Here is a 27,918-nt window from a genome sequence, read left to right on the forward strand (position 1 = left end):
ATAAGAGACGCCGCCCACTTGCGATCTGCTCAGCCTTCTGTTGAAGAACAGACGGTCCCCGGTCCCGTCAACGAGGTCTGGCCCAGAGTCTACATAGGAGATGCGTAGATGACACACGGCGACCAAGCTGCATCTGTGGTGCAATGAGACAAACGATGCACCACCCACTGCACCACCCACTGCACCACCCACTGTACCACCCACTGCACCACCCACTGTACCACCCACTGTACCACCCACTGTACCACCCACTGCACCACCCACTGTACCACCCACTGTACCACCCACTGTACCACCCACTGCACCACCCACTGTACCACCCACTGTACCACCCACTGCACCACCCACTGTACCACCCACTGTACCACCCACTGCACCACCCACTGTACCACCCACTGTACCACCCACTGCACCACCCACTGTACCACCCACTGTACCACCCACTGCACCACCCACTGTACCACCCACTGTACCACCCACTGTACCACCCACTGCACCACCCACTGTACCACCCACTGTACCACCCACTGTACCACCCACTGCACCACCCACTGTACCACCCACTGCACCACCCACTGTACCACCCACTGTACCACCCACTGTACCACCCACTGTACCACCCACTGTACCACCCACTGCACCACCCACTGTACCACCCACTGTACCACCCACTGTACCACCCACTGCACCACCCACTGTACCACCCACTGCACCACCCACTGTACCACCCACTGCACCACCCACTGTACCACCCACTGTAAGACACACTGTACCACCCACTGTACCACCCACTGTAAGACACACTGTACCACCCACTGTACCACCCACTGTAAGACACACTGTACCACCCACTGTACCACCCACTGTACCACCCACTGTAAGACACACCAGCTATCATTCTTGTTTTTGCTTTCGTTTCTGTTTGATACATGCCAATGTAAGTAAAAAATCAGACATGACAATCGCTATATTGGAGCAACATGTACCTTGTACTGTATGTACCTATAAATAAATAATACCACACTCAAGTTCACTTTCACATAATCCTGTGTCTCAACTGCTGAAATACAGTATCGCGCTGTAAAATACCAAGATGCTTTAAAGGGTCTTGATTTGAGATGACAGAAATATGCCAGTACGGTTCTGAGGGTGTGTACAGATTCAGGTCAAACTTTGAAACGAGATGAAACAGTGAAGTTGTCCTAATAACAGATGCGCTCCAAAGCGCAGGGGGGGGGGGAGAGAGATGCTGTCATAATAAAAGGAATCGAATATCACAGGTCTAATGATTTCACTGTCAGAATGATGGCAGAGCATGAAGATGTGAAGCAAAAAAAAGAGTGGAAATTTGATGAATCTGACATGTTACCAGCTCCATTCAGACCTTCCACACTCTGGAATCATCATTACACTCTGGGGCTCACAGTGAGATCAAGGCATGTGCCATGAACTTCACGCGGCTAAAGATGTAGTTTGGGTAGCATTTTACAAAATATAGTCTTCATCAGAGCCCAGTTACAGTGAGTCCTCTTCCTGGCAGGGACAGTCTAAAAGGTTCAAAACATCCCGACAGGAGTCACGAAGCCCTCCCTCTTCTACAATGACGTTTTAAACCTTCTTAAGGCTGTAATATGTCAAGCTGAGAGAATATCGGATGACACCATTTAGTAGAACGTGCTTGAGCTGAAGGTTGCAATGGCCGGGTTCACTTGACTGAATGTGGGAATCCTTTGGCAAGTGCAGAGATTTGGATAAGCACAGCTTCACTCCAGTAGCGGAGATTAAAGCTCCAGGCTCTGTTGAGGAGTGGATGGCAGGGTCTGGGAAGAACCTTTTCCCTACAGGCAAGTCATTCAGCAGCTAAGGTCAGGGGCCTGCCGCATCACGGCCCTAAAAATATCCTTCATTTGATGCCTGTCACAGACCAGTTACACAACCTCTGCTCTGGCTCCAGCCTCCCAGATTTAAAAGTCAAGCAGTTCTGTAGGTTTGAAATGATAACGGTTTGACAATATGCTCTCCAAAGTACAATGTATGCCTTCTGTGAAAAGGATATATTTGAATCGTTTGGTAAGTAGTCTAGCATTTTTAACCCAGATTGTAACACTGTGTAGAATTGGCAGTTGCTTTCCAAACAAATAAAAACAAAAGAACATTGCTCACATTATAAACAATGCCTCTTTCTCGTAGTAATGTTTGTGTGGAAAACAGAGCGACAGCAAAGCTGCCCATCCCAAGGGAGTGCATCATGTGTGAAAGCAAGCTATTGTGAGAGAAATGGCTTCTCGCCGCTCCAAGGCAGGTGTGAAGATGAATCTTCACAAGGCAGAAGCTTCTGATACCGGGGATGAATATGTCACACCTGGGGGTTATGAGCTTGATAAAATTCTGAACCGTGGAAGTGTGGCATACACTCACGTCAACGAGGTCTGGCCCAATGTCTACATTGGAAATGAGTAAGTGGGCAGGGGGAATTTTTTGTTTGCTATGAATTAAAGATACTCCTCGATGTTAAAGTACACACAGCTGTTATCTCACAGCCTAAAAGAAAAGGATAATTCACCAAATTGAATTTGACAGTCGGGTGGAGGTCGTTCATTACATCTGTCCAGACATCCCTTGGCACTAACCCCTAAAAATCTTTACTTTGACAGAGAGACTGCGAAAGACAAATACAATCTGAGGAAACTGGGAATAACTCACATCTTGAACGCAGCGGAGGGAACCTGGAATAACGTGGACACAGGAGCGGGCTACTACAGCGACATGGACGTGGTGTACTATGGAGTAGTGGCAGAAGACGTCCCCACCTTCAACCTCAGCCAGTATTTCCACTCCTCTTCCCAGTTCATCCACCAGACACTCAGTAATCCAGAGAGTACGATTAAACATGAGTCTTTCACTTAAAACACAAGTGCAGAAATATATATATCTAACCCTAACCCTAACCCTAGCCCCAACTCTTTAATAAAGTATCCTAACCCCTCACCCTTTAAATAAAGTACCCTAACCCTAATTTTTGAAGTTAGGGTTAGGGTTAGACTTACAGATAGGGTTATGGCTACAACTAACCCTGATCCTGAATCTGCTACCACACCTCACTTTAACCCTGTTGTTGGCTTAGTTTTAAGGTCAGCCGTGTCCCTAACCCTAACACTAGTAGTACTCCCTTATATCTCTGTGTTTACAGATAAGCTTCTGGTGCACTGTGTCATGGGGAGAAGCCGCTCTGCAACTCTCTTCCTGGCCTATCTGATGATCTGTAGGAACATGACAGTTGTTGATGCCATCGACCATGTGAAACAATGCAGGAGAATCATCCCAAACTGGGGCTTCTTGAAACAACTCAGAGAGCTGGACAGTCGCCTTCTGGAACAGAGGAGAGTGGATTCAGGGTCCGGACAAGGAAACCACCAGGCAACGGTAGAAGAGTATCAAGAGCAGAGCAGAAAGCACCCAGAGGGAAATTAATTTCATGTGGACCACTTTCACAGATGTGTACAAAAAGATTATCGTCAAACAAGTGGGATGTTTCCTAAGCCTTCAAACATCCATCTGTGGCGTACAGTAACTGTTAACACTGGCTCCAGAACTGTTTTATATGGGAGCGATGTTCTGAACTTTTGGGGAATCAAGAACTTAAGCTTGAGTTTTACATTAAACACACCATTCAAATCTTCTGCAACTAGTCTGATCTGGAGTCAAAGGATTAGGAGCATGTGCATGGTCAATCATAATTTATTTTTATGCTAAAATGTACAGCGTTTTAAGTGACTGACAAAAGGAGAAAAGTCATAAATACAAGACTGTCATTCTGTCCAATTTTTGTGCACAAAGCCAGATTGATCCCCCTGTCCTTACCGGCCCCTCTGTACATGTACAAAGTCTACAAAAGAGCAATATAAACAAAAACACAAGTACAAGTTGCTTTTTACATGCAATCCGTTAGCTTAGCTTGGTCTATTCACACGCTCTACTCTTCTATACTTCTGTAAAATATAAATCCAACATTTTATAAAGATAGAAAACAAATCTACAGATGGAATGAAAATGTAACTTTAAAGGCATTATGTAAAATATTGACTTTGGACTAAATTTATATTTCTTTATTGTTACTCACCATATCATTTAGTAATTTTGTAAATGTTTTATTCTGCCACATTTCTGGACATCGGTACGTTTTGAAATGTTTTAGAATTGTCAGGGTACAAACACAGATATGCTTTGTTACTTTGACAGAAATCAGTCTGCTTTATAAAACAGAAAGCTGCCTCAAGGAAATCTGTTACAAAAGACTTCAGAATTATACATACAGAGCAATAAAACCTCTCAAACAGTACTGGAAACAGGACTAAGTTTACAATTTTTTACATTATTAGAATTAACAAAATATAGTTTTATTATTCTCCCTGTGAGGGGAAACCTAGTGAAGGCCAGATATCTTTAAAATGGCTTGCTATTAAGCACAACACTTGTACAGTACTACTCAATGCACTGTCACTAACAGAGACTGAAGCATGCTAATTGTCACTTTACAAAATAAGTACAATAATTTAAATATACAAAGGCATGAGTATAGTACAAACTAATTGTCAGCACTGTTAGACAGGTACACTGAACAGATTCAAATATCCCGTTTGTAGCAGGCACATTAAATGGCTTCATTTGAGCTGCTACACAACTGCAATCACGCCGGTGGATTTCCTCCCCTCCCCCCCTGCTCCCCCCCTGCTCCCCCCCCCTTCCCTGCTCCCCCCCCCCCTTCCCTGCTCCTCTCCTCCCCTCTCCCCTGCCCCCGCCCCTTCCCCCCTCCCCTCCCCTGCTCCCCCCCCTTCCCTTCCCTGCTCCTCTCCCCTCCCCCCACTCCCATCCCCCCTGCTCCCTTCCCCTCTCCCCTGCCCCCTCCTCTGCTCCCCCCCACTCCCATCCCCCCTGCTCCTCTCCCCCCTCCCCTGCCCCCCTCCCCTGCCCCCTGCCCCCCTCCCCTGCCCCCCTCCCCTGCCCCCTGCCCCCCTCCCCTGCCCCCCTCCCCTGCCCCCTGCCCCCCTCCCCTGCCCCCTGCCCCCCTCCCCTGCCCCCTGCCCCCCTCCCCTGCCCCCTGCCCCCTGCCCCCCTCCCCTGCCCCCTGCCCCCCTCCCCTGCCCCCTGCCCCCCTCCCCTGCCCCCTGCCCCCCTCCCCTGCCCCCTGCCCCCCTCCCCCCCGCTCCCAAAGCAGGAAACCCACCGGCTCCCAGGAGACATGAGGGACACCAACACTAATTAAATAGAATTTCATATTTATGATGTAAGGCTTCCCATCTGTAGGAACAAAAATACTTTTACATAGCTTAAAAAGTCGACTTATTGATGAAGCTTTTTGCATTCTTTCCAAGTGCTGGTTTTACGTAATTATCAACAAATGACAAAAAAAAACAAAAACAAAAAAGGCCAAATCTGTGCATCTGGGACTAGTAAATGCACGTGAGAACCGTCCAGTTCGATTGGGAGTTACCGTCTGATGAAAGGCCCTTTGAGGGACTGTTTGGCCATGCCAGTGTTCATGTAGCCATGGTGACCAGCTGGAGTGTACATCATGTTGCCATGTGGCGGAGCCTGCATGGGCTGCTGGGGATATGGCTGTGTTCCCATCATCCCCATCTGCATAGAGTACTGGGGAGACTGGTTCATGTAGGCAGCGTGGTTGCCATGGTAGCTGCTGTTCATCATGGGCTGGCTCATGCGGTATCCGTTCATGGCGTTGAGCGTGGGCATGTTCATGGAGTTGACGTTGTAGGCCGGAGCCGGCATGATGTTCACGCCCATGTTCATGCGTGGCATGGATGCCAGGGTCCTGGAGGGGGCCTGCATGGAGACGGACTGGGGGGGCGGACGGCCGTACAGCTGCTGCTGCTGCTGGTGGGACAGCGGGGCAGACTTGGAGCGCATGGACAGGTGGCTCTTGTTAGCCATCTGGGTCTGGATCCTCTGGGAGGGGGCAGGGATGTTCATGTTGCGCTGCAGCATCATTGAGGAGGAGGAGCCGAGGCTGGGGGGAGGGGTCATGGTGGCCTGCACCTGGGAGGCGGAGACCCCGTGACCGTGGGGGGCCTGGGAGAGGGACACCAGGCCCGAATGCTGGGACGACAGGGAGGCACTGTTTGCATAGGATGTGATGGGGTGCGAGGACGAGTGGTTGAAAGGCAGCGAGTGAGGGTGGTCCATCAGGGTGTTGGTCAGCTGCTGCAGTTTGGCCAGGCTGAAGGTGGCCGAGGGCTGGGAGTAGTGCCCTCCGGCGTACTCCCCCTGGTTCATCCTCTCGTAGATGGCCAGGTTGGCGTTGCCCGACTCGGGGATGTCAGCCAGCTGCATGGGGGCACTGAAGTTGGTGGGCATGCCGCACTGAGCCATGCCCTGCTGCTGGCTGTGCTGGGCGTGGCTGTGCTGGCTGTGGAGCGCGTGTTGACTGTGCTGGGAGTGCTGGGCGTGCTGATTGTGCTGGAGGTGGTGATTGTGATGGTGGCTGTGCTGGCTGTGGAGGTGGAGCTGGCCGTGCTGGTTCAGCTGATTGTGTTGGCTGTGCTGATTGTGAGAGAGGAGCCTGCCGTGGGTGTTCAGCTGGGTGAGTTGCTGGGCGTGTTGGGCGTGTTGGGCGTGTTGAGCGTGTTGGGCGTGTTGGGCGTGTTGGGCGTGCTGGGCGTGCTGGGCGTGTTGGCTGTTGCTAGGCGGCCTCTCCACCACCACGCAGCCCTGGGGCGACTTGACGTTGCAGTGCTGCGGAGAGCTCAGGCTGTTCTGCTGGATCATGCCGCAGCCGCCCGGGTTGACGGCGGCCATTTGCTGGCTGACGGCACAGCTGCTCTGGGCCAGGCCGCTGGGCGGGAGGCTGCCATAGGAGCAGCTGTTCTGGGAAGGGCCCGCCCCGCAGATGCTGCCCCCCAGGGTGGAGTCGTAGCTGCTGGGGTTGTCGTAGTTCTCCGTGGTGCTCTCGATGCTGCCCAGGTCGCTGAAGCCGCTGTCCACCACCTGCTGCGAGTGGTCGGACACGGACGGCACGTCCATCATGGGGCTGGTCTCCATGTTGTGGAGCGAGGCCACTGAGATGCCGGCGCCGTGCTCAGGGCTGATCTGGGTGTAGGCTCCGCTCTCCAGGAGGGACACGGCCGGGCTGCTGACAGAGCGGACCGACTGGCTGGGGTGGGAGTGGGCGGAGGAGAGGGGGCTGCTGTGGTCCGACTGGGGGCAGTCGTCGGCGGGGGCCAGCTGGGGGCTGTGGGCGGCCCCGTGGCCGTAGGTCTGGAGGTTCCTGCAGGCCTCCTGGGTCTCCACGCAGTCCTGGAACACGCCGCTGTCGGGGGGCTCCGTCTCCCTGGTCAGAGACTGGACGGCCCGGACCGTCTCGGTGTCGATCTCGGGGCAGAGCGGAGTCTGTTCTCTCGGGAGGGGCGGCGGGCTGGGCGGCCTGACCGGGGACTGGGGAGGGATCTGGGCAGGGCTGGGGGCACACTCCTCCTCTGAGTCACCAGGGTGATCAGAGTCTACTGGGGACACGGACACTGCTGTTGCTACTGCTGCTGCTGCTGTTATTGTTGTTGTTGTTGTTGCTGCTGTTGCTTCAAGTGTGGTTACTGCCTCTGCTGTTGTCTCGTGGTGGTCTTCTCTGGGGTTGGAAGGTACCTCCACGCTACAGGACGCTACACTCTCCTCCTGACCTGGTTCGGGGTCGTCGATGTCTTTCGGAGCTGGAAGAGGCGAGGCATATTCCTGGAGCTCTCTGGAAGGTTCCGGCTCCGGCTTGGTGTTCTCCGAGTCGGCAGTGTCAATGTGACTGTCGTCTTCATCGTCCGCGTCCTGGTCTTCCACACGCCTCGCCTCCTCCTCCTCCTCGTCCTCCTCCTCCTCCTCCACCGGCCCCTCCGTGCTGCGTTCAGGCGGTCCGGGGGAGGAGGAGATGTCGCGATCGCTGTCCTGACGGTCGACCTCCAGGGGTTCCACAGCCTCCTGGACGTCCTCCTCCGAGGGCGAGCCAGCCGGGGAACCCACAGGAGAACACGCCGGAGAACAGGCAGGAGAACATGCAGGAGAACGCGCTGGAGAGGCCGTAGGAGAGCCCTCTGGAGAGCTGAGCTTGGGAGAGGCCTGGTCCTCCAGGCTCTCGGCCTCTGAGGGAATCATCTTCTCCAGCTCCATGTCCTGGCTGGACACGTCTCTGCGGAGATCACTGTTCAGCTCTTTGACAACCCTCTGATGCTCTACTCTCTGCCGCTCCGGGTTCAGGTTGTGGTCCAGGTTGGGTTCCTCCTTGGGCTCCTCGGTGGCCTGAATGTGGTGCTGGTCTGCCTCCAGCGGCGTCTCGGGCGGAGTGTACAGGTTGAGCTTGAAGCCCATCTTCCTCTCGTTCTTCAGACGCCACTTGGGAGGACCTCGCTTCACCCCTTTGGGCCAGCCCTTCTTCCGCTTCATGGGTCGAGGTCTGTCAGGCTTCTTCGCCATGGCGTCGTCTCCTGAAACAAAAAGAAACGATCGTTAGAATCCCGCCTCGAGCCGTAACGTCGACCACACAACAGAATCTCTGTTGTGTGCGTGGTGGACCTTCGTGAGGTTTGAGAGTCGTTAAAAAAAACCCTGCTAATCTCATCCCGTTCCATACCTTGGTTCCAGCGCTCCCTGTTGGCCTTGTCTATGTTTTTCTGCAGCCTGGGCCGACCTCTCCTACGCTTCAGCGGCTTCCTCAGGGCCTCGTCCTGGGCCTCGTCCTGGGCCTCGTCCAGGGCCTCGCCCAGGGCCTCGCCCAGCCTGCAGGTGCGCTCCAGCAGGGGCATGGGCCTCTCGTCCTCAGAGTTGTTGAAGGGCTCGTTCAGCACCTCCGTCGTCTCCGAGATGGTCTCCGTGGTGACGCTGCTGTTGATCCTCTTCCGCTTGCGGCCCCGCCTCCGCAAGGCCAGGAAGGCTCTCTGAAACACACACACACACACACACACACACACACACACACACACACACACACACACACAGGAGGCTTTACGTGTCAGACTCACTAAAACATCCCACTCTTTCCTTCTCCAGCTGGTACGGTTGATGCAATCGTGGAGACAGTGCTGTTTAGATCTCGTGATTTTGGTCAAACCAGACACTGAGAGCCTCAATGTTCCAGACCATTCCTTCCCACAGAGGGCAGTCTGCTTGTGGAAACCACAAATGACACAGGCAGAGGAAGACACATTCACAGGCTATATTCTCTACACAGTCAGGCAGTTTCCCACTAACTTCACATGACAAGCATGAAATGCTCTCCTCGTCGGTATCGAACAAAGAATGTGAAAACAAATACTGTAGCTAATTTAACCAAAGAAGAGCAACAATTCTTGCTATTTTGTTGTTTTTCCTGAAATCCCTCTTTGTGTTTCAGGGACCTTTAGACCGGGCCGTTGCAATATCAAGTCTGACACAAGGGGGCACTGACATAAAGAGTAAACAGATGAGCTGAAGAGGAGGGTGTTAAATAATCCATGACCACTGACAATGCTACAAGGTCTAGGCTGCACTACTTGACATCACCAGTGAAAACAACATCTATTATCTATTGCAGTGGGGCCACAAGGAGGCTGGAGATGAAATGGAGAAGCAGAAAAATCCAGCAGACCTTTCAGTGAAGCGATGAACATTACCTCAGTAACACATTGTACATGGCATGACAAGTAGAAATCTGGCACATCGGGATGGGAATTCAATTCAGTCCCGCAATCCATCATAGCACCGACACCACATGACTAAGACCGTGACTAACCACACCGTCCCTGGGGAGAAGGGGCAGTGAGTCATCTCACCCAACAAAACAATCACCTTTCTCTTGACTCCGAGCATAACGTGGGCTTTTGTCAGGATCGGAGGCGAGCCGTCAGAAAACTCCTCCTCCTCGTCCTCATCATTATCCTCGTCTTCATCCTCCTCGCTGCACTCCTCCGAGTCTGAGAGGTCCCTGTCCCCGGGGCCGAGGTGGCGCTCGGAGGAGCGGTAGGGGTTCTTGCAGCGGAGCTTGGCGGTGGCGGGGCGGCGGCGGCGCTGAGTCATGGCGTACACCTCCCTCTCCTCCTCCTCCTCCCAGCTGCTGGCCTGCTCCTTCAGACGCTCCTCCTGGAACCAAGAGAGACACGTCAGAGCAGGGGAAACCAGGACACCCTGACGGGAAACAGGGGGGGGGGAGGAGGTCTGTGTGTGTGTGTATGGGGGGGGGGGGGGTGGGATGGTTGGAATTGACATCATGACAAATGAATCACTGCAGGTTCCTGTCGATAACAGGGACGGCGCCCCTCGATTGGATGTTTGTCAGGAGACGGGGACATGTTTCCATTAAGCAACCGTGGAGAGATTGCATTTCATGGAATATTTAGTGCCGTTAATTATGTAGTGGTGAGCTGATTCGGGACAATTTTGCACAACATTAAATGCCTACTGACGGCAAACATGCTTTGCCCATTAATGGCCCTGCTTTGAACCTGCTGGCTGATCAAACAATGACTCTGCAAGCCTGTCTGCACCAGGACAGAGAAGCATGGCCTGGGCGGTGGTGTGCGTGTGTGTTGTGTGTGTGTGTGTGCGTGAGACTTACATCCATCTCGGCCTCCCTCTCCTCCTCGGACAGGCCCGTGTTGAGCGCCATGGCAGGGGTCCAGTGGAGGCCGCGGGGGTCCACCTGGTTCACACGAGGCCTGGTGCTCAGCTTCTCCACGTGTCTCTGGATCAGACGCTCTCTCCGGATCACCACCAGCCTGCCAAGGACCACCCCGACACAACACACATATTTACAAATTGCCGCACTGCTAGCATGAGTGTCTGTGTGTGTGTTTGTGTCTGTCTCTGTGTGTGTGTGTGTGTGTCTGTCTCTGTATGTGTGTGTGTGGTTCAAACTAAAGAAGAGCAGGCTTTCCTCAGAACACCAGGTGCTCTGTGTCCTTGGGGCACTTAACCTGACTTACTTCTGTCAATATTCAGCGGCATTAATGGATGCCACGTTAAAAATACCCACTGGCCTGGATAAGTCAGAGACGGCAGCGTATGCAGGCGGCGGGCAGGGCGCGGGCGGGGGAACTGACCTGCCATCCTGTCTGTCAATCATGCTGAGTTGCTGGAGAGTTGAGGCGATGTCATGTGGACACATCCCAGTGGCCCTGCTTATTCCTTTAACGCTGATGTGTTTATCTTGGTGCTTATAAAGGTACTCCAGTATGACACTTTTCCAATATGCCAGGTAGGATAAGCGACCCAGATCTGACAGGGGCTTCTCAGGGGAGCCAGCCTGGCCTTCTTGCCTGGTGAGAAGGTAACCTAAAAAAAAAGAAAGACATTCAAACAAAAACAAAATGTGTTCGGTGCTACATGCTAGCTGGGTTGGTTTAGATTTCATTTCAATCCCCTCCCTTCTTCCCTCACCCCCCCCCCCCCCCACACACACACACACACACACACACACACACGGCCTTCCTGAAAATTGCATATTCATGTCGGATGTGACATGAGACCCAGGCTGGAGGAGCTCCATTTTCACCTTCAAAGACTGGAACGGGAGGTGAGGCAATCAGTTTTCCTCTCCTCCACCCTACATCAGATGCTATGATACACGCTGGCAAGGGCAACAAAGAAGGTCTGACAGGGGGATGTGCAGATGTGGTGTGTGTGTGTGTGTGTGGGGGGGGGGGGGTGGAGTGGGGGGGGGGGGGGCGACAAAACTGCCGAACAAATGTAGAGAAGCAGCTGGATGTCATTGCTCACAAGAGGCTGTACTTAGCAGAGATAATGAACAGAAAAAAACAGGAATACTAAAAGGTATCTGTGTGTAATTAGTTTTATAGCAGTCCTGTCAAGGGTCATCCATTATAAGCAGCATGAAATTAATTAATGCCTTTTAATGTGCACCCACTACCAGGAAGCAAACAAGCCAATCTAATCACCAAACACTGAATAAATAATATTCCAGTGATTAGGACTATATTCATTACCAAAGCTAAGGCTAGTGGCCAATAATAACATGCCCATACAGAGACAATGGCAAATATTAAAATGCTGACTATAGAAAGTCATTTTGTTCACACATGTATTACCATAAGTAAACTAAAAAAAGAGCATCTCTAAATCCCTTGAGTAATGATTAGGAAAGCTACATTTTTCAAACAGGTGCTAAAGAGCTAATGCTCTTCCCTCCCTGTACTACCTGAGACAAAGGGTTCTTCTAACGCCATCCAATAAAAACAGAGAATCTAAATCTAAACAACTTCCACTTCCAAAGCCACATTTTCCAATAAAGTCCTCAAAGCGCTCAGATCTCAGCTGTGTTCAATCTCCCTTAATCCCCGTCTTTGTTATCAGCACACTCTCAATATCGCAGACCCTCTCACGTCTATGTCTCAATGGCTCCCAAAGTGAACAGGAAATCAAATGCTCCATTACAGCTCCCTCTTCTTCTCACTCGCTCCTCCATCCTTTCTCTCGCGTTTAAACACACACACACACACAGACACACACAGACACACACAACCTTTCCAGAGAGAAAACCCTTGAACTAATAAAAGGGCAAGGACAAAACTGGCCCAAATCCACTACCCAAACACAGAAACCCACTCAATGCAGCAGTTGTTATCATAAGTAGACCACAAGGCCTTAAATATTAAATGTGTTGCATTTTGCAGGACTTTAAACATTTAAACCGGTTCGACCCAAATACCTCATCAGAATTCAGAAGTCATTTCAATGAGAAAGACCCCTAGGGGCACTAGCAAGGCTGATACTTATGGTTATCAAATATTAACGTATGCAGAAAGAACCTAATGCCCATTCAGTCCTGATAAAATGTGATTACTTAAGTATTTACATAGCCTTGATTCACCCATTTCAGTGACTTAACTAAATCAAATGTGTGCCCAACAACAACACTAAAAATCAGCCCCTTTAAACTGAGATTTGGTTTCAATTGTAAAAGATCAAGTAGGCATTCAGTCTTACATTCTTAAACGCATTAAATAACTTACTGAAATCAATAAGAAACCTTCCAAATCCTTGCCTTTGGTACTGAGGCATGATCATTATGCAGGAGACATTGTACTTCTGCTGGCAAAGCTTCTCCTGAGGGAAGGAGAAACAGATCAAGTATGTCAGAGCTCTGCTGAAGCTGGCAATTTATTGCACCTGCCACTGTCCTTGTCTAGAAAACACACACATGCACTTACACACACACACAGCTAGGATTGTGCTAAGCATTCATTAAAATATCAGTCCCTGGTGAACACATTTTGAAGACAAATATAGGACAGGCAGTGTCACTGCACAGACTATTAAAATACCGAATCAACATCTCAGAAATTGACCACTGTTGTTTTTCCAAGCGATCATTCTTGGACGCGTACCTTGGAGAAATAACCCACAAGATGACAGCCTTTCTCATCGTTCTTTGTGAGGATGTAGAACAGGAAAGGCTCCACATCATAATAGAGGGTCTTGTGATCCAGAAAAAGCTTAGCCAACAGGCAGAGGTTTTGGCAGAACAGTTTGCTGATATTTCCATCAACCTAAACACGGAACAAAAAGAGCAAGAGGACATTGTTCAAAACGTTGGACTGTCCAACCCTTTATATTCCCTTCCTTCCCCACATCCTCGTTCAGTTGAACCTCATACAGTTATTGTTTTATTGCTGTAAAGAGCTGCTGACCTCGAACACGGAGAGGTCATCCTTTCGGTAGATCTCATTGGCTGGTGGGTGAAACCAGCCGCACTTTCTGCCGTGTCTCTGGAGGATGTTTCTGCTCCTCATGTACTTGAGGCAGAACTCGCACAGATAAAGCTTTTGCAATCTGTCACGGACACGAGACAAGGGGTAGCAAATATTGAATTTCAGCGCTTCACTCACCACTCTGTTGTAAACAGTTAAGAGTCGTAAAAAAAATTTTAAAAAAATGAATGAATGAATGAATGAATGAAAAAAAGAGCGAGGAGTTTTACCCTGAGTATTCTGGTGGGTAAGGCGAAGAATACCAGGTCTGGATCTCATAGGTCCCAAATTCAATGACAGCAGGGTATCTTCCAGAGTCAGGGTTCATCAACGATCCGGTTCTCTGATCATGCCACAGAGGGGGAACAAAAGTAACATCAAAAAGTCACAAAAAGAGTGAAGTTCTGATTTTCAACGACCATTCGTCCGACACAACTTGTTTCACTTGATTAAAAAAAAAAAAATTGTATCCAAGGTTGTGTTTCACATGCATATACGATGTATAATGCATGTCTGTAAATGTGCATCAGGTGAGAGTTGAGGAATGTCAAAGGGTGAGACAGGAGGGCTGTGTCGTGTCCTCACCTGGCAGGAGAGCTCCTGGACGCGTTGAAACATCTCCACGTCCTCTTGTGTGACGTGGTCCCTGGCCACAGCCACCACGCCAGCGTGCGTCTCCTGCTTGACGCGCAGCTCCCCTTCACTGCCTGTCACATGCACACATCAGAGGAACGCCGTTCAGAGGATTACAGCACCACTGTGCGAAGCAACCCAGGCTGGAGAATTCACTCAAACTCATTCGGTTTCACTGCGGCGCTTACGCCGTACAGAGTCTATTGTTACTCTGCTTTTCTCAGTCTGTTTCAGGCCATGCCTCTGAGGAGTACCATAATGTATGTATCATCTCTGCATGTTTTCATGAAAATCCCTAATGTAATGGAGTGAAACTAAATCACTCTAATTGCATAACCACTTTCATGTGCTTAGTCATCCACCAAGACAGTTTCTCATGAATTAAAAAGCGAACGCGGGAACAGCTCAAGTAGACGATGAAAAGCAATGATGTTGGAAGGCAAGCGGCGGCACACCACACTCACACATCTAGACACTAGTTACCATAGAGACACAGGTGGAAATGATTGTACATCAAAAAACATGGCGTGGAAATGCGTTATACCGAATTGTTACCTTCTCACAGCCTGTTTGACTGACAGTGTGTATTTTGTTTACAGCCTTTTGAAATCAATAGTCTTTCATCGAAGTTCTTAACCCAGTTAATTGCAAGGTAAAACTGTAAATGTAACTGGAATAATAAGGTAAACTTTGATTAAGCTTGTATGAGGGAAACATTGTGTGGTGTGTGTGTGTGTGTGTCCACTGGAGGTACAGTAGAATGGGGACAATGCTTGAGAGAGGATGGAATGGGAGGACGAGTACTGATGCGACTACAGTCACTACTAGCCAGCGATCACAATGGGCGCATTACTGTGGAGGGGTTAAGAACACAGCAAGGAGCAGCATGAGGGAGTTAGTGGGCCATGCACTATGACAAGCCGGCGGCCAGAGATGGGAACCGCTTGGATTACGCAGCCAAGGCAAACGCAACGGAATCGGGTTAAAATAAAATCTCAAATGAATCAAAATAGGTGGTAGAATATTAGTAGAAAAAACTGTTAAAAGCCGAGTGCCAAAATGCGCTTCTCTTGTTTTAATAAAAAAAAGAAAAAAAAAAAAAGAAACATTAGCTCAAGTATGGAAGGAAACAACTGGCAGTGCCAAGCCTTGGCTTAAAAAACAAAAAGGTTAAACCTTTGGAGACGCACGTTCTGGTCGGAGCTGGGAGCCTTTTCTTACCATGGTTGTGCTCTGGCTTAATTCTTCCGTCTGTCAAGTCTCCCTTTCCTGGCGAGGGGGCTCCCTTCTGAGGGGTCACTTTATACCTTAGCCTGCCTAGCGTCCTGTGCTTTTTATAAAAAGGGTTACGCCTGAACTGACTGACCACCTTAAAGGGCCGTCCCCGCGGCCGGCCAGGCCCTGCTGACGAGGACTTGCACCGTGGCCTACTCTTTAGCTCTCTCTTCCCAAGGCGCTGAGGACACGGTTTGGACGCGCAGGTCGAGTCCTGCTTACGGTGCATGCGCTTAGGCGGGGCGTAGCAAGGCAGTCCCTTTTTCCGTGATTGTCCCTGAGTGGTAAAGATATGCGAGAGTCCGTCAAACAGTCCCTTAAGTTGGTTGTTACTGGAGATGCTACCCAGGGAGGGGATACTCGACAGGCTGGAAGAGCTCAGAGGAGAGTTAGCGGAGGTGGTGGACACCTGGGAGCGGGGACTTTGTCCAGGCAACGTGGGAGGAGGCGGGAGCGCACAAGGGGGCGGGGCTAGCTTTTGAGTGGTGTCTGTAGCCAAGGCAACCGACTGGGATGGTCTGGGTATTTGGGGTGGGGCCTTCTCCCTAGAGCGAGGCTGTTTCGAGGGGTGTAAGGCTACTCCTCGCGACCTGCGGCCCACAGGGGAAGGGGTAAAGAATTTGGAAAGCCCATCGATAAGCCCTTTGGTTTTCTTGTTAACGGTGAGTGTGGCTGGGGTGAAGGTGGGCGTGAGGGGAGGGGTAGGGGTGGGAGTGGAGGTGGTGAATTGGGTGGCGTCACCCGCCCAACTGGGGTCTGCAACAGCCAATCTGTCTCTGGCGTCCTTCACAGATGCAGCATGACCAGATGAAGGTGTGGAACAGACGGAATTCTTTTGACCCCTACCAGGTGACCCCCTTCCTCCCAGTGTTACCATGGAGTCGTCACCACTGCTTACAGACCTGGGGAGGGGAGAGGACACAGGTCAGTTACCGCCAGCCGTAATCATTTCACACTGCACAAGTTAGGCACTGGAAAACAACCGCATTATTAATATAATAATAAATTGTATAAATAAATAAATAAATTGTTATCACTGTCGTTTGATAAAAGGTAGGAAAAGACTAATATTTAAACAGCTCTCGACAAACTTACATTCTTTGTTTGAGCTTATTTCTGGGCCTCCCGGTTGGCTTTGCATATCGACGTTTGATCTGATCGGCTTTTCTCTGCAACAGCTTCTTCCCGTTCTCCTTCAGCCTGCAGACCTGACACGCCCACGTTCCTGGACGGCGTCCAGACACACAGAGCACCGGTTAGGTGGCTTCATCAATTCGGAGGACACACGCTCATCGGAAACATTTCCTCGTAATGCGGGCCGAGCCAGAGAGCGACCCGCAGCTACTCACAAAGACAATCAATTACTCAGCACAAAAGGGAAAGAAATCCATAAGAAAAACATTAGGTCAATTCACGGTCCGCCGAAATAGACTTCATGTCAGCTCGTTTTGAGCAGAGCTATGCGACTTGTGTGAATTGTCTGGCAAATGTCCTACAACGTGCACCATCATTACAAGCGTAGCTGTAGGCCCGGTACTGTAATCCAGAGATAGCAAAATCTCCCTGGGGACACTGGGAATAATTTGATATGCATGCAAAGCTCCTAATAAGCATTGCTGCTTCACAGTGTTGAGTGACAGCCCCAAAAGGCCTAGCCATAAAGGAAAATGCTTTGTATTGACAGAGGAGAGACAGAGAGAGAGAGATAGAAAAGAGAGTGAGAAAAGAGAGAGAGAAAAAGAAAGAGAGACAGAAAGAAAGCGAGAGAGAGAAAAAGAGAGACAGAGAGAGAAAGAAAGGAGAGAAAGAAAGACAGAAAGAGAGAGAGAGAAAGAGAGAGAGAGTGTGAGTGAGAGAGAGAGAGAGAGAGAGAGAGAGAGAGAGAGAGAGAGAGAGAGAGAGAGAGAGAGAGAGAGAGAGAGAGAGAGAGAGAGAGAGAGAGAGAGAGAGAGAGAGAGAGAGAGAGAGAGAGAGAGAGAGAGAGAGAGAGATAGAGATAGAGATAGAGATAGAGATAGAGATAGAGATAGAGATAGAGATAGAGATAGAGATAGAGATAGAGATAGAGATAGAGATAGAGATAGAGATAGAGAGAGAGAGAGAGAGAGAGAGAGAGAGAGAGAGAGAGAGAGAGAGAGAGAGAGAGAGAGAGAGAGAGAGAGAGAGAGGAAGAAAGAGGAAGAAAGAGTGAAACCCAAGAGCCAGAGTAAGCGCCTAACCTTTTGGCATTCTGGAAAGCGGCGGGTCGCAGCACTCCATGTGAAAACCCCGATCACATGAATCGCAGAACAGCATCTCATCCTGAAAAGGAACAGGAGGCATGTGAGAGTCAGACGTAACACCTTCTGTCAAGTCAGGCTAAAGGAGGACATGTTCAACTGTTCACTGGGAAAGCTTGCAAAATCTGACAGAAAGGGAATGGTTTCCCTAAAGCTGCACGAAGACAGCTCATTGCTGGAGAAAATGGGCAGTGGGCGACCTGCCTAGCTCATGTATTGACAGAGGACACATCAGACCACTACTGGTTTCAGAGAATGTCATTTTAAAATTCCCAATATACATTTTGTTCTCATCGAATCGGTTGTGAAACAAAGAGAGTACTTACGGCGTTTTTCCCCTGTATTCGACAGGAGCTACAGGTTTTGCATTCTATACATTGCCATCGCAACCTCTTCACGTTAGCGCTCAATTCCAGGGAGAACTTCAGACAGGATGGGTGCCCTTTAGGAAGTAATTAAATATCCAGTATCAGTTTCACTGAGCAACAGACATGACCTTCCCATTCTGTTCACATAAGAAGGTTGAATATTAACATACTGCCTCATCAACAATGTTGTGCGTGTGTCCAGAACTAGTTCCCCTCCCACTCCCACACCCACACCCACCCTACCCCCCCCACCCCACGTCCTCCTCACCCACGCCCCAGAACCCACCCCCGTCTCCAACACATTGCTGTGGCTAAAAACAGTATGATCAAACATCTGAGCTGCTAATTAAAGATAATTTGATCTTAATGAGGCAGAAACGGTAGCAGCACTCAGTCTAATGGAAGCCGATCCGTGAAAGTCATGCTAAAGCTCGCCTTCTCTCTGCTCTCAGTCCCACCCGGCTCTCTCTCATGGTTGTAAAACAGCTGTTTTACAGTGAGAGCACAATTTGTGTACACTACGAGCGGTTAATGAAAACCACCTCAACGCTACTTAGTCAAATTTGAGCTATAAAAATGTCACCGGGAGAACAATTCCTTACGGCATTTAAAATAATTGTTCAACACAAATGACTCTTTAGCAGAGCTAATTTTATGGAGGGGTTAGCAATTTTGTCTGGAACAAAAGAACAGTCAAGGAAAATGCCACCAATCTGCAGTTAGCAAATGGCTGATCTTTGATCCTTTCTCATCTGTCTAGCTGGCAGGGAAGCAAAGGAGGATCCATTCTCACAAGAACTTGACTGACTTGAGGGAATTTCACATTCTAATGGGCACTTTAAGTCAATTCTGCTTGTCCAAAGTCCATCATGGCTTGTTAGCAATTTTGATCTCCACAAGTATCCAATTTCAACAATGTCCTTCCAATAAATCATTCCAAATTAAGAAACGAATTCCGCTCAAAGAGCAAAAACATGCTAGAAGATTTTGTGGCACAGCAGTGTTTTCTGCCATCTTTTGCAGGGTGTCACTACAATCACCCACGCCCTCACCCACGCCCTCACCCACGCCCTCACCCACGCCCTCACCCACGCCATCACCCACGCCATCACCCACGCCCTCACCCACGCCCTCACCCACGCCCTCACCCACGCCCTCACCCACGCCATCACCCACGCCCTCACCCACGCCCTCACCCACGCCATCACCCACGCCATCACCCACGCCATCACCCACGCCCTCACCCACGCCCTCACCCACGCCCTCACCCACGCCCTCACCCACGCCCTCACCCACGCCATCACCCACACCCACGCCCTCACCCACGCCATCACCCACGCCATCACCCACGCCCTCATCCACGCCCTCACCCACACGATCAGACTGTCCTCAGATGAACCTCCAAAGTGACTTTCTTCTCTAAAAAGGTCAGAGGGGATGATATTATTTGAATAGACCCTAAGTTCAACAGTGAAAAGCAACTTACTTTTTACACATTTGACACCTACCATCTCATGTCCCGAAATGGTCAGAAATATAACAAGACTTAAAGATCCCATGACATGCTGTTTTTGGATGCTTTTATATAGGCCTTACTGGACCTCTAATACTGTATCTGAAGTCTCTTTCCCGAAATTCAGCCTTGGTGCAGAATTACAGCCACTACGAGCAATCCCACAATGAGCTTTCCTCAGAACGAGCCGTTTCTGTGTCTGTAGCTTTAAATGCTATGAGGAAGAAAGAGGCGACCTTCTGATTAATAGCCCGATTCCCTAACCGCTCAGCCATCTGACCATCTTGTCGTAAGCAACTCACAACACTCCTAAGTCCGATTTTCCAAAAAGAATTGAAGATAGTTCTAAATTCTCTGTTGCCTTCAGTTCCAGAAAAGCCTTGTATTCTATGTAGAAATTCAGATCCACTTCACAACTACATACAACATGAAGGAAGAGGAATGTATACACTATTTTAAACTTCAAATGGTCTTAAGAGGCTTGTGGGTGACCTTAACCTTTCTATTGGGTTCCTCATATATCTTGACATCAATGTCAAGAAGTCATACGGCCCAACTCTTACATTTGTATTCTATTGAAAATGATGGACCACCTACAGCGTTGAGAGGAAATAATTGCGCAAAACATCACTTTCGTCTAAAGGACTGCGTGCCTCAGAAATGCTTGATTTGTTATCTGTTTACTATAGAAACGTCATGAGATATAGGGTGTGTCACGGCTGTCGAGACGTTGTTCTGTGACATGAAAAGCCCTTGCATCATCTCCTCAACCGCATTTGAGAAGGAGCTGAAGGGAAAGCACACACACTACGAATTCGAGGGAAGCATTTTTTTAAAGTCCTTCAGGACACCGGAACCTTGTTTCTGTGTCCACACAGCCTGTAACCTTGCTCTGCACATTGTTAGAGAGGGCTGGGTCCACGAGGACTTCCCCCAGCCCTGTGTCAAGTGACCCGGCGCTCAAGGCAACTTACCACTGCTTCCACAGTCGGCACAGGACAGCAGCTCCTCTGGCCTCTTGTCCCGATTTGACTCTTTTGTCCCCAAACAGAAACTGCATATTGGGATTGGGTCAGCTCGTAGCTGGGGAGAAACAGAAATAGAAAGCGTTTTAGGATCACAGGGAGAGACAGACACTAACCACACTGCCGGGCTCTGCATATGTGCCTGTGCGCAGGTCGAGTAATCAGTAGGTCATTTCCTGTTTGTTAACCTCAGTTTGGATGTCATCGGGCAAAGCTTTTACAGAAGTGATGGAAGACATTCCCAAACCAGCATGGAACTGAATTTAAGAAGTAAAAAGTGACTTTTTCCAAAAACTAATCCATTCCTGACATCTGTTCATAAACACCAAAAGATAAATAATGAACACTTCCTGGCAATAGTGGAACTGTAGTGTACCCAGAAGATACTCCTTTATCCAACAAAAAATCTAAAAGGGTATGTGATGATTACAGTTTAAGGGCTTAATCCCATTCAAAAAGCTTACACTGCAGTTTGAAAGGATTAACCAGCATGTAATCAAATTACCTCAATAATAAAACATGTTCTCATTGTCGCTGAAATGATTCAGATCCATTGTAGGCGCTGAATGTCTCTGAACAAACAATCACTTTAGGGCTTAAAATTAAGTTCAAAAGTAGTTGGAAAATATGAGCTTGTGGTTTAAGAGGCTTTCCCATTGATCACACAGTACTAGTAAGGAGACTACACTCAACATGCTACAGATAGGGACATCACTGGGGGTTTGATGTATAGTATTTATGTATAGAAGTATTTCTATCCAGCTTACAAAACGTAGCATCTTTAGAACATTCTACTGCTGACCATACTTTAGCATTAAACAAAATGGTTTAATATTATAGACATGTCTGCTTTCAGCTAGGCCCGAACAGCTTTTAATCAACCACCTTAGAAACGATAATAAAGCCACAACATTGGCCTCTGGAGCTGCATCAAGCAAATTGCCATGTTCTCTCAGAGGAGGTTCTTAACGGAAAATAACACTCATAGGGTGTGTCCATAAATAACTCGCCTCATCATGGGTTTACACACAAACGCCTCATCAATTGACTGGGGCTTTGAAGAGTGCTCAGGGGATGCCAATAATTAGTTTCCCTTAGTTCAAGCCACATCAGCATCCTGACCTAAAACGTGCGTTCGAGCCCCCGAACTGCTCCGTCATGACCTCTCAGTGACCCCCAGAAGTGATCTGGGGGGGGGAAGGGGGAATCTGATTTCAAGGGGCAAGCCCTGGCAGACGTGACAACCTGACGCTGTCGAAATAAAAGCAGTGAAAGGTAAAGAGGGAAACACCTAGGATCTGGTTATTGTTCTTGGCTGTTGTATCAATTGATTAATGCGGTGGGAGAGGGCAGTTTACAGCTTTATCAATGATTACTCAATTTTCCCAACCCGCCAGGTCAATACCAGAGTGCCGGTGCTCACGTCAAGAGCTGATTGCTGTTCACACAGCCTTGCAGCAGCTTCGGCCCACTAAACAACAACTTTGCAGGCCAGAGTGATGACCGTCCTAAACCTGTAGCTAGCATCTCTTCTCCCTGGTTAGCGCTCGTTGGCTGTGTGTAAACGTCACCCATTCACAAGGGTAGATTGTCGTTTCTTGTAGGGTTTCCTGCAGGATAAGTGTTCTAGCAATAAATGCCTTGAAAGCCACTTAAGAGAAGATGAATGGTCTTCTGAGGTATTCCTTAGTACTACAGCATAAGGTATTCACTGCAGTCTACAGACTGGAAGCAGGTTTTTCAAAACAGTTCATCCCTACTTATGTCTTATATACAGGCCTAAGACATAGATATTATAAAACAGTCGTCTATACAACACAGACCTCTCTGTCAAACATTCAGTTAGGTGTGTTTTGGCTTTTGTTCTTGTTCTACTATAAGCATATCACTATCGGTATCAATTTCACTTTATATCCTCCAGAGGCAGTAAATCTAATTTGGATTAGACCTAAAAGATCTGGGTCTTAGACAAAATCCACCTGCAGGGATGCTGCAACAAATAGCCGACACGAACCAACGTTATGATAAGCTAGTGGTCAGACTGCATGCAAAGGGAAGTCTTTGTAAAAGACAGACTTTGCTCCAGTAAAATACACCCTAGCCTGTATTTACTTAGGGCAATGAGGTCATGATCAACAGGACTTCCTGATGAGCTTTTAGCAGGCCTAGCCTAGGGGTATATGAATCACACAGGTTGTCTGCCTACACTGATGAACCCAAACTGACCACATCGCATCACCAGTGGAGTATTTGCAGACTGCACTTCAGCAAATCCCTGTTGATATCCATTTCAAGAAGCTTACTTCTAAATGAATCTATGTAGCAAAAAAGATTAAGTTTAGTTCATGGGTCATTCAAATATTTCTTTCTAGGGTGTTGCCAACTATGATTTGCCTCCATTGAAGGAAATCTGTAACAATCAGAAACAACTCACTCACCCACAAACAAAACAAGATGGCACTGACCAGGGGGGTCCAAATTAACTACCTTACAGGAAATTACACTGCTTCAAAGCCAGGCTTGAGTTTGGTAAAGGGGGTGGGGAACCATTAGAAGGCTGCAGTTCTAGAGAGCTGAGATGGTTACATAACACATGTGAAAGAAAAAAAAGTCTCATTCCTAGCCTTTGTTCCTGCCAAACTCACTTTAGAATTTAATAAACTTTGACCCAAGACTGCTCTTTTTCCAAGAAGTTCTCATTCCCCATACCTGCATGTCATGCTTCATTCAAGCATAGAACAACAAGGACAGAAACTCCTCATCTTTTAAAATGAACACTAAACTGACTGATGACACTGATGACTAAAAGCAGTGAACTGAATTGAACTTAACTCGAAGTTGTTGGCCTCATCTTACACACAAACTTCACAGGACACAGTCTCCGAACAGTTCTCAGTTTCCCTTTGTCTGACCACAAACACAGCAGGTCGAGGCTGCAGTGTCAGTGGTGTCATTTCCTGATATTCATTATGAAACCAACCAGGGGGCGGTTGATCTACCCTGTGTAAGTCTAATTCCTATCTGTATCATTGCAGCGAGTGTACAGCATCGCATGAGCTGCAAATAAAAAAAATCCTTGCAACAAGGACAAAGAGAAAAAGGTATTAAGTGCAAAAGTGCTGTCAATGTAGAAGTGGTGACCTGCAGTGTGTCTGTACTTCTGCTGAGTGCCAGTGATGGAGACGCAATCTCTGCAAACTGAGAAGCCCCAGTCTCATTTGTCAATGTCAAGCGGAAACAATGTAGGCTAAAAGTGTGTCTTTATGGTCTCAGCTCCTAACCCCCTCTAATGCACCTCGGGCAGACAAGTTAGATCAGCTGTGCGGGCGCTTTACAAACTTGTTATCGCACAAGCACAGTCGCTAGCTCCTCTGCTCTTAAATGCGTGGCTAATCATCGAAGATCAATTTTATTAGGCCCAAAGCTACACACAAGTAGTGCACTGTCAAAAACCTGCAACACTGATAAGATTCAGATGTCTTTGCCAAAGACTAGTATACATCCTTCACGTCTGTATGTCTGTTGTCTGTGCAGACAACAGGAGACGAGTCAGGTGATGAGGAAATGGCAAACAGCATGAGGTGGCGAAGGTGTTGCAGGTGTTGCGGAGGTCTGAAGTTGGTCTACCTGGTCTCTCTCATGCGGAAGCAGCGTCACAGACAGAGATGACAGGGAAACAGCAGGACATCTGAATCCCCTTCCCTCTGCACCTCCATGGTTCAGCCGGTAACGTGGACCGTCCTTCAGCAACCTGCCGTTGTTTACGGCCCGTTTGGCCGCCAGGCGTAACCTCTGCTGAAAGGCGGGGTTGTCGAGAACATCTGTGAGATCATCCTGGTTTTTAAGGTATCTTTCGATGTTCTTCAACGACGAGCCGTGAGGATCGTCCAGACCCTCGATGGCTCTCTTGAGGATTTTATTCCAATCGACATGGCGCAGATCACTTGAATTCCATATAGATCCCTTTGATGGCACTGAGTGGTTTGCAGGTGGGAGCGATCCAACTCTCCCAGGGTTTCCGGGGTCTTTGTACGACGCACTACCCTTGTTTGTAACTTTGAGAATGGAACCATCGTGAACACTTAATTCCAACTGCTCCAGAACGGTCCTCTTGTCCAAGCTGTGTGATGTTGACACGGCATGACATATTCTCTCCTCTGAAGGCCTCTGCTTTTGCCTTTTGATCTTCTGTATTGCTTCAAGAATCCACTCCGTATAGAGAGGGTTTGCAAGTTTTACCATGGTTAAACAATTAGATTCAGGAAAAGGTGATCCATAGAGATTCCCCTTGCTCTTGGCTAAACCCTTGGTACATCCACATCTTTGAGAAGGTCAAAAAGTTATGTTCCACCTCAGCATCAAGACACTCTTGTAAATCCCGGGTAATTCGCATGAAACTTCACAAAAATAAATTCCTCAAATGGTAAGAACTTCACCAAATGACTTGGAAAACAAGTCCTTCAGGATCCAAATGAAACCTATAGGCAAAACACAGACAATGGTGTGAGACTTTATAACACTATAATAAAATACCATTCAAGCTAAATATGGTTAATATTTTAAGTCAAAAGGGAGCAAATTATTTCTCATCATTATTGCCCATGCTCCTCTTATGTACATTATACCCACTTTGATAGATAGGCCTCATTGTGTTTGAAGTGCGTTTTATTATGAGTTACTTAAGTTAAAACGACATACTGAGGCATTCTAGACAACAGCAGTCTGTTGAAAGACACTTCAGAACTTGTCAACAGCTAGGTGGTCAACACTTAAAGCCAGATGGATGATAAACCTATAGGATAGGCTACAGATGGATTGAGAATGCAGACACACTAAAGAAGTCAGTGCTTAATCCATGGTCTGATAACATAATCCACAGACCAAAAGGGGTAGCGCCTCATTTGTGATAGATTTAACAGTAAAATCAAACCAATACCTGGCTGAACTGTAACAGGAAGACAACTACACCTAGATTTGTCACTGTAGTCTATAATGTCTATCTAATTTTTCTTTGTAAAATATAAGACGACTTGGAGCGAGTTTCTCTTAATTATATATTTCTGTCATATCATTTGGTTGACTTTAAGAGCTACTACGGTGTTTCGTTGTGAGTTTATCAGTTTTGACAGCGGGGATACGTAACGGGCAACTATCAGATTTGTTAATTTCAGCAGTTAGCGCGAGCCAAAATGTCAACTGCATACCTTCAATTAATATTGTTACACTTTTTGACAGCTGTCAGAGAGATGGTTACCGGAAATTTATGACGGCAATCCAATGTTGAAACTCGTATGAGACACGAATGAGCGATATTATAGCATGTAACCAACCTTGACTTCTGTTAGTTGAGAAGCGAAAAATAACATTGTTGCCTGCATTACTGATGTAACCTAAACAGTCGCCATTTTGTTACAATGTTGTAGTTTACATGAATCCGACATGACGCTGATTACAATCCAATGGAGTCTCATTAAACCTTACCTACACTAATGTGCCCTCCCTAGCAACTTTAATATTGGTTGTTAAGAAAAGATCCGATTTTTGGTTTGATAAAGCACATGTCAATCTTTATATATGAGCTCAGTGTAAGAGGAACAGCGTTGGCTGAATGATCTGTCACTTAACTCAATTGACCCGCCTCTTAAGGTGCTTTCTCGTTTGATGGATTGATATTCAATTGACTCCGAGCACTAATCAAAGTTGAATTTAGTGAATCTGCATTCATAAGCTTGAATAAAAACATAGTTCATACTAACAAAAAAGTTTAATGGGAAATTCGAGGTTAAATTGATGAATTTATTCCGTGTTGAACACCAGCCCACCTTTACTGAGACACCTCCTTGAAACAATTGGTTACACTAGAAAGTGATTTGGATCATTTTAGACTTTAATTGGTTGTTTGTTAAATCCATCATTTATTTGCATTTAATCTGCAAAGACGACTGGCATATGAATGCAGCATGTTTTATAGCCTATGATGTTAAGGTTTTACATTACTGTTCTAAAGCTGTTCAAGACATCCGCCACTTTCCCCTCAAAATACATGTTTTTCTCTTATTTTCCACTCCTTGCAACGTTTCAGTATCATCAAATGTACAGTTTTCAGAGATTGTACCTAGTCTACCCTTTGATAAAACAACAGAATAGGGAAGGCAAAATCTGTAGCCTCTTTAGCCTCCCAAGCGACAATGTATGTACATAGCACTTCTGCCAGCCGAGGTGATCAACATTCTACCGTAGATCATGACATGACCTCTTTATCAGCATTACATGTCCAACATTTCCGATGAGAAATATTAAACACACGAGGGAAATTTCCATATACAATCTGAGTAATCGGAGCGGCCGAGTAACCGGAGAGTAGCCTATCACTGTTCCTCAATAATGTATCGCTACAGTTTCTTGCTCCGCGTCTCTGTTGGTTCATTCTCGTTTTCATATTATATTAGTCAGTGATCTACAACCTCCTTCAATTTATCCTACATCGTTTACTAGATGCGCTGCCGCTGGGAAAGGAGGCAAACAAATTACGCAAGTTTCATGCAAGGATGAACATGTAACCAGTGTGGAAAAAGGCATAGGCTACCGTAAATATTTGCTGGTAGTTACCTCTTCAAGTTTTTCCCCCGGATACTCCTCTTCATTATCAAGATGATTGAACCGTCGAACAACATATACACAGCGGCATATCCATTCGGTTTTCTTGTATTTGATCCCTAAACGAACGTTGAAAGCTTGCGCTGAGAAAGAGAGGACCTGATAACAACTAATTGAAAGGTTAATCTACATAGCAGCCTGTGACAAAGTGGTACCCTCCCCCTTCTTCTTCACTGTAGACATCCATACTTCAGTGTAGTGGAGCGGACAGTCGCCCCTGTGCGCTCCTACAATGATCATAGAAAATGCACTGTCAATTCCACTTTTCCCATTAAAATATCCTGACGGGATGTCTATGGGAATGACACAAAACATTTTTGCAGTGTATCTAGATGTCTGTATCTAGTCAGACGCTGATTATTCTGTAATAACAAATACATGCGCAGACTAAAATTGGTATTAATTTCCACTAGATGATAACGTCTTAGACAT

The 27,918-nt window shown here is 47.7% G+C and overlaps 2 protein-coding genes across 5 annotated transcripts; one reads left to right on the forward strand and one right to left on the reverse strand.

Moving 5' to 3' along the window:
- The first annotated feature begins 1,917 nt into the window (after positions 1–1,917).
- Positions 1,918–4,346, forward strand: LOC134030973 (dual specificity phosphatase 29-like). The gene is made up of 4 exons (XM_062474425.1): positions 1,918–2,070; positions 2,191–2,456; positions 2,655–2,878; positions 3,191–4,346. The coding sequence occupies exons 2-4, from the start codon at positions 2,278–2,280 to the stop codon at positions 3,469–3,471; spliced, it is 684 nt and encodes a 227-aa protein (XP_062330409.1). The 5' UTR covers positions 1,918–2,070; positions 2,191–2,277; the 3' UTR covers positions 3,472–4,346.
- An 862-nt stretch (positions 4,347–5,208) lies between these two features.
- kat6b (K(lysine) acetyltransferase 6B) lies at positions 5,209–27,709 on the reverse strand. 4 transcript variants are annotated; one of them, XM_062474412.1, is made up of 17 exons: positions 27,439–27,709; positions 24,457–25,307; positions 20,779–20,887; positions 18,250–18,365; positions 17,864–17,945; positions 16,740–16,869; positions 15,591–16,546; positions 14,322–14,443; positions 13,967–14,079; positions 13,677–13,818; positions 13,374–13,535; positions 12,999–13,092; positions 11,070–11,301; positions 10,586–10,745; positions 9,820–10,110; positions 8,627–8,930; positions 5,209–8,480 (listed from the first exon to the last, which is right to left on the reverse strand). In XM_062474412.1, the coding sequence occupies exons 2-17, from the start codon at positions 25,069–25,071 to the stop codon at positions 5,488–5,490; spliced, it is 6,621 nt and encodes a 2,206-aa protein (XP_062330396.1). In that variant the 5' UTR covers positions 25,072–25,307; positions 27,439–27,709; the 3' UTR covers positions 5,209–5,487. The 4 variants fall into 4 exon arrangements, with proteins under 4 accessions (XP_062330396.1, XP_062330398.1, XP_062330399.1 ...); XM_062474414.1 differs by having other exon boundaries at positions 27,416–27,709; XM_062474415.1 differs by having other exon boundaries at positions 16,491–16,546; positions 27,439–27,707.
- Positions 27,710–27,918: the final 209 nt, after the last annotated feature.

Source organism: Osmerus eperlanus, chromosome 12 (assembly GCF_963692335.1).
Source record: "Osmerus eperlanus chromosome 12, fOsmEpe2.1, whole genome shotgun sequence".
NCBI lineage: Eukaryota > Metazoa > Chordata > Actinopteri > Osmeriformes > Osmeridae > Osmerus > Osmerus eperlanus.